The 7500-nt window shown below is 48.4% G+C and overlaps 1 protein-coding gene across 1 annotated transcript in view; it reads right to left on the bottom strand.

Moving 5' to 3' along the window:
• The window catches only part of LOC143300364 (uncharacterized), a 267224-nt gene extending 260283 nt beyond the window's left edge, over positions 1-6941 (bottom strand). Inside the window, exons 1-2 of the mRNA XM_076613976.1 lie at positions 6336-6941; positions 1070-1155 (exon numbers count right to left, since the gene is read on the bottom strand). Coding sequence (XP_076470091.1) covers positions 1070-1155; positions 6336-6477 — 228 coding nt within the window. The 5' untranslated portion in view covers positions 6478-6941. The remainder of the gene's footprint in view (positions 1-1069; positions 1156-6335) is intronic.
• Positions 6942-7500: the final 559 nt, after the last annotated feature.

Raw genomic sequence — 7500 nt, 5'->3', positions numbered from 1 at the left:
CAAGTTAAGATGAGGTGGCATGCTCTCCCTTGAGACCTCTGAGCTCGATATTGGGCATGAAAAATCTATGGCGACAAACGTCAACACCGACAACACAACGCAACACAGCACCGGCGCACCACGGCACATAGCAATGCCGCCGCTCAATACCGCACAATATTTCAGCACACACACACACACACACACACACACACACACACACACGCACACACACACACACACACACACACATACATTCACACATTTGTAACACTCTCTCCCGTCCTCTGTCTGTCTCTCTGTCTCTCTGTCTCTCTCTCTCTCGCAACCCGGCCTCACAATTCTAAACTGACGCTCATCTAAACCGCTGAATAAAAAAAAAAAAAATTCTCATATCAAACAGAACGGATGAAACCCTCATCACTGATTCCAGCCCTGAAAACCAGTTACACAATAGTCAACATATAAGAAAAAGAAGACAAAAGAAGAAAGAAAGAAGAAGAAAGAACTAACAAAACGAAAGTGAAACACTTTTGACGACTGAGGTGTGGATAAGATGAGACGAATAAAGCGACACAAGCACTGGATAAGATATCACAAAATATAAACACAAATAAGTAAGTGAATGAATAAATAATCAAAAAATAAATAAATAAATAAACAAAAATAGAATGAAACAAATAAACAAATAAGGAAAACAACAACAACAACAACAAAAAACAACCTCAACAGAATTAACGAAACAAAATACCCCCTAAGTACAATGACTAACTCCTTACAAACAAACACCAAAAAAAGATAAGAACGGAAAATAGACACACTACCAAACTTTTTGTAAACAAAAAATTGTAAAACTACTGGATAAACAAGACTCCCACCCCCCACCCCACCCAATAAGACTCTCCTCCTCTGACACCCCCCCCCCAACCCCCCCCCCCCACCCTCCCAATTTTTTTTCTTCTCCTCTATGATGTGTGTGTCTTTTGGGTTTTTTTTTTCCTTTCCTCCTGATTAATTAAAACACGACTCGTGGTTCAACTCGGTACGAGACAAGCTGGGTGACAGACACGCTGAGAAGAGAGAGTCTTACCTGGTGGTAGAGAGATTCGTAGGCACCAGACTCGCGGTCCAATCGAAGCACGTCTGTTCCATTACTCAGGAACAACTCGTTGCTCTCTGAAACATCGATTTTTAAAATATTTTTTTAACCCGCATTAGCCAATGAATAAACTTTTTTTTTTGTGGGGTGGTGAGTGGGGTGGTGGTGACTGATGGGGGATGTGTGGTGAGGAGGGAGGGGGGTGTACAGACAAAGGGGGGAAGGGGTAAGGGGGGGGGGGGGGTTCAGACGACAAACAGGAGGGTGGGGGTTTGGGGGGGGGGGGGGAGGGTTACAAATAGACTGAAAGCCAGACAACTCCAGGGAAAGCAAGCGACAGAGAAGAGAGACAATGAGGGGCGACAGGACTGAGTGAGCTGACACTCTGAGAGGCAGAGACTGTCAGACAAAATGAAACGAAACACGTACACGCGCGCACGCATACATACACACGCTCGCACGTACATACACACACAAAACGCGCGCGCACACACAACATACACACGCATACATACACACACATACTCACGCATGCATGCATACGCACGCACGCACCCACGCACTCGGGTACACAAACACGTACACATGTACACGCATGAATAGGCGCGCGCGCACACACACGCACGCACACACCAATAAACTATAAGAGCAGTGGGAAGAAACACTATTCTGAAAATCTCCCATGCCCGGCCCCTCTCTTCACTTCTCTCCATCCCTCCATCCTTCTTTCGCTTTCCCTACCCCCGTCTCTCTCTCTCTCTCTCTCTCTCTCTCTCTCTCTCTCTCTCTTCCCCCCCCCCTCCCCCGTATATATTCTCCTTCCTTCCTCTCAATGACCTGTACTTCAATACTTATCCATATCCGTATCTGTGCTTCTCTGCACCTCTCTGCTTGTAAGTTCAAACCTTTCTTTATCGCTCGTTCTCACTCCCCACCCTCGATTCCTATACCTCTCTCCCTCCCTCCCCTCTCTACTCTCCCTCTCTCTCCCTGTTCTCTTTCCCAACCCCCTTTCCCCACTCTCTCTCCCTCTCCTCCTCCTCTCTCTCTTGACTGGAAGAATAAGTCAAGCCTAAAATCTGAATCCTTGCCGGAGGAGGAAACGTTTTGAGTTCTCTCTCTCTCTCTCATCCTTCCTCTCTAGACCCTCTGTCTCTCTCTCATCCTTCCTCTCTAGACCCTCTGTCTCTCTCTCTCTCATCCTTCCTCTCTAGACCCTCTGTCTCTCTCTCATCCTTCCTCTCTAGACCCTCTGTCTCTCTCTCTCTCTCTCTCTCTCTCTCTCTCATCCTTCCTCTCTAGACCCTCTCTCTCTCTCTCTCATCCTTCCTCTCTAGACCCTCTGTCTCTCTCTCTCTCTCATCCTTCCTCTCTAGACCCCCCTCTCTCTCTCTCTCTCTCTCATCCTTCCTCTCTAGACCCTCTGTCTCTCTCTCATCCTTCCTCTCTAGACCCTCTGTCTCTCTCTCATCCTTCCTCTCTAGACCCTCTCTCTCTCTCTCATCCTTCCTCTCTAGACCCTTATCTCCCACCAGACCCATCATTTCGAACAGCAGCGTGGAGAGAGGGGCATGCAGCAAGTGGTCATTCGTTCATTTATTCGACACACAGTAACCAGCCCTCTCTCTCGGCAATGACCAACCATCTGCCCAGCACACAGCCCCCTCTGGCCACGGTTGAAATGGCACGTTAATGGCTTCCAGATGACCCCTGCGACCCCTCAAAGGCCGTGTGTATCTATTAGGCTCTCTGACCGCTCTGACCTACAGTCCGTGCGCCCGTCAGTGTGTCTAATTGCACGTGCGGCTAAATTGAAGACTGGGCTGTTGGAATGTGGGGCTGTTACCATACCATAGCTTGTCATGTCACGCCTTACCATGCCATACCATACCATTCTATACACTGCCCCGTCCTGTTTTATGTTTTCAAAAATTGTACTGTATTGTACTGTATTGTATTGAACTGAATTATATTGTATTGTATTGCATTGTGTTGCATTGTATTTGTATTGTATTGTATTGTATTGCACTGCACTGCATTGTATTGTATTGTTTTGCAGTTTATTGATGTGAGTTAATTTTCTTTTGCTACAGCGTTGTAGTGAGAATATCGTTTTTAGTCGACTAGTGTGCTTGACACACTCTGTGTAGTTCATAACTCGTTCGCTCTATTGGAAAAAAAAAGGAAAACAAACAAACAAACAAACCAGGAGCTCTAAGTAAACCTTTCCTGCTCGCCACATCTTTCCCTACAAACTACCACCCGAACCTGGCCAAAAAACCTTATCTTCCTCTGTGCGAATGTATAGGCTCTTTGGGTGTGCATGTATGATGGTCAGTCGTGTCCGACTATGACCGCCAGAACAACAGAGACAACTGCTGTCCCGTCTATCTGGGCTAGAATTTGATCACAGTGAAGAATGTCTTGCCCAGGGTACATCCCCGCTCTCTGGGACGACAGGGTTTTGAGGACTGTCAGCGTTGGGATGGCTGCCAAAGGCCAACTAGCTTCCAAGGCTGCGGCAGTCAGAGCCCGCCAGAGCAATCTCCCCCAAGTTCGAGAGCTGTAGTCTTTCGCGAAAGACTTTAGCTGAAAAGTCAGTCTAATATCATCTTATACGAACAGACTATAAATGAATAAACGAACTTAAGCTGTAAATGAATTCCCATTGCAGTAGAGAAACCATTGCCGCACAGCCACTATCACCCTCTGTCATCCTCTCAAAATCTCCCCACCTCCCTCCACTCCAACCCTACACATACATTTCTGTAGCATCACACCGGACTCTTTTCCTGCATTTCAGAAACCTCTCTCCAGCCCTGTAGGGAGAATCTCTCCCACTTTTCTCTTACACCCACCCATCTCCCAGCCAAACCCCACTCACCCCCCCCCCCGCCCCCCCAACCCTATGACCACATTCATTTCTTTTCAAAATACCCCTAATACCCCATTCTAAAATCCTCCGGGGAACCTGTTTTTCCATAAAAGTGAAGCCACCCAGCCATCCACAACAACCCAACCCCCACCCACCGCCCCGCCCCTCGTCCATCATCCTCGTTTCCAGCCCATACCCACCCAACCCACACATCCCCCACCCTCGCTCTATTTTTTTTAGCCCCTCATCTCTTATAGAGACAGAGCTGAAGAGCAACGGGGAAGCTGATAAAATAGGCGGGGTGCTGTAGTTTTCTGAACCAGTGCACAGCAAACGGGGGATGGGGCGATGGGGGTGGGCGGATACCTCTTTTTTCTCTCTCCTTTTTTTTTTTTTTTTTTTTTTTTTTTCATCAGCGCTCTGCCGCTTGGCCACACCAAAAAGGCCAACGTCTTCCGCTGTGAAAACCGCTTCACTGGCACTGACGGAATCGATCTGCCCCTCCGTGCCCCCTTCCCTCCCCCCGCCCGTCCACCCCCCTCACCCCCCACACACACCTCCCCCTCCATACACCCCATGAAAGGGCCGTCCCCTCCCAAACATCCGTCCCAACCCACCCACCCCTGACACAACCCACACACTCACACGCGCTCGTGTGCGAGAGCATGCGCCTGTGTAAAAACGCACGCATGCATGTTTGCGCACGTACGCACACACACACACACACACACAAACACCCACACAAACACCTCCTTACACCCTACACACGCCAATAAACACATGCACTAACACACACACACACATAACTAACACACACACACACACACACACACACACACACACACACCCCACGCCACACCATCATCTCCTCAGCTATCTCATCCCTTTGAGTTGGTACTGCTGACGAACGGCTTGGTCTGTAGCAGTTATCTGTTTTACGCCCCCTTCCCCTCCCAAACTCCCTATCTTTTTCAGTGTGTGTGTGTGTGTTGTGTGTGTGTGTGTGTGTGTGTGTGTGTGTGTGTGTGTGTGTGTGTGTGTGTGTGTGTGTGTGTGTGTGTGTGTGTGTGTGTGTGTGTGTGTGTGTGTGTGTGTGTGTGTGTGTGTGTGTGTGTTTGTTCGTTCAGTTCGTGTTTGTTTTTGTGTGTTGGTGTGCGATTGTTCGTGTTTGGGTGTATGATTTTTTTTCGAGTTTTTGCGGGTATACATGTGCGTGTGAGTGCTTGTATGTATAGGCGCGCGATGGCGCTTGTGTGGCGAAGAGCTTATCTATGCGTCTGTGTGTCTGTGTAATCGCGTCGGTGAGTGGGGTGAAAGCGTACGTGCAAGAACAAGAGTGTAGACTGTGTTGTCATATAAATGGATAATTGTATTAAAAACAACAGACCCTGATTCACGAATTATCTGGTTTATCTTCCGAGTGGATTAAGACACGGGAAGTGGAGCCTCCATTATCAGTTTTGAATTTAAAACGCCACATTATGGTTTCTTGGAAAGTCTCTTTGTTGCAAAACACTTGCAAACACACATGCACACACATACTCAATAAACACACACACACACACACACTCTCTCTCTCTCTCTCTCTCTCTCTCTCTATAAACACACACACACACACACACACAAACACACACACACACACACACTGTCCTTCATAGCTCTCACGCGTGTGTAAGCGGATACGCATGCACACATGAATTATTACTCTCAGACAGCATTTACAGACAGAACGAAAAGAAGTATGGTTAAAAGAAATAATTAATGATAGCTACCAAAATAGCATCAGAAACAGAGACGGCCAGGGAAGAGAGAGAGAGAGGGAGAGAGAATGGAAGTGACTGGGAAAGGGGCCGGGTGGGCAAAAACAAACAAGAGTGCATGGGAGGAGGTTGAGGTGAAGGCATTAGGAGAGAGAGGGGAGGGAGAGAGACAGAGAGAGAGGGAGAGTGAGGGGGAGAGAGACAGAGAGGGAAGGAGACAGGGAAGGAGAGAGAGAGGGGGGAGAGTGGGGAGAGTAAGAGAGGGAAGGAGAGAGGGGGGTAGGAGAGAGAGAGAGAGGGAGACAGAGGGCGGGGAGAAAGAGTCTGAGAGGGGAGCGGGGGGGGGGGGGGGGGGGAGATTGAGATGAACAACTTCAAGCTTTCCCCTCTGTCCACTGAAGCAATTCATATGAATACACACACACACACACACACACACACACACACATATATATATATATGAATAAATATAAAGACAGACACAGACAGACATACAGACAGTGACTGAATGACATAGAGAGAATGAGAGGGGAGAAAGAGAGAGAGACAGAAAGAGAAATGAGGCAGCGCAAAATTCCAAACACACAACCATAACAAAGAAGGGGGAAAAGAACGACATTACCTGCCCGTAGAACACTGACCAGGAACAAAAACCACCACACACACGAGGCGACAAACTCCATGGTAGCCACACCCATCACACCACAACAGTATCGCCTCCGGCAGTAACTTCCTTCCACTTGAGTTTCAAAACCATGCCCCATCTTCCCTCCACACACACAGAAATCCCCGAACTCTCACCACAAATCTCTCCAAGTCCCCTCTACCCCCCATTTCTTTTTCTGAGTCACAACTTGGTTCGTTCACAGTTTCACATCCGATCCGAGCACGGCAGGCGATCGACGCACCACTTTTTCTAACTTCCAGTACTATTTTCGAAGAACGAACCTCTTCTTTCACCAGTTGGAAAGAAAAGAAAAAAACAACCACCACAAATAGATTAACCTCCCCTCTTGTTGTAAAGCAGAAGACTTAAACCGAAGCACTCACTTCGTATTTCCCCCAAGCACTTTTTTCACATCGCTGCTGGATGCAGCCACTGATGTTTTTCCTTTGTCACATTATCTTTGTTGATATCCGGGTGAGGGGAGAGTGAGTGAGTGAGAGAGAGGGAGGCAGAGAGACAGAGAGACTGAGAGAGAGAGAGAGGATGAGAGTTCTCGCAGACTTGATCAGAGAGCGACAAGCGGCGTCGATACTGCATGGAAACACTGACTGGCACACCGCTCCGATCAGAATTGGACGGTTCCATTCACGCGAGGACGGGGGTGTGGGAGGGAAGAGAGGGGGGAGGGGAGAGAGAGAGAAAGAGTGGATGCGGCTCATCATATCGGCTGCTGCACGAGACTGGCTGGATAGACTCTTCCAGACCAGAGCTGCGAACGGCTGGCTTGCTCGCTTCTGCATGCACACACACACACTGATACTACTGGTACTACTACCCCCACGTGCGCATGCTCTTGTTCGTCTTCTTTCGCTGCACCCATTACAATGACTGTCTGGTCGTACACCTCTCTCCCTCTCTCTCTCTGTCTGTCACTCTCCGACTCTCCCGCCACCCCCCTCTCCCCCCTTTTCTCGCGACTCGGACAACTAAAATAATTATTATCAATGAAATCATGCGTCTGGCTGGCTGTCTGTCTCCATTTACCACCCCTCCCCCACCCCTCCCCGCCCCCCTCACACCTCTTCATCCCACTTAAACAATTTTATTGTTATCATCAATG

The sequence above is a fragment of the Babylonia areolata genome, chromosome 26 (genome assembly GCF_041734735.1).
Source record: "Babylonia areolata isolate BAREFJ2019XMU chromosome 26, ASM4173473v1, whole genome shotgun sequence".
Taxonomy (NCBI): domain Eukaryota; kingdom Metazoa; phylum Mollusca; class Gastropoda; order Neogastropoda; family Buccinidae; genus Babylonia; species Babylonia areolata.
Note: the sequence above shows the minus strand (reverse complement) of the source record. Positions and strands in the feature narration are given on the sequence as shown.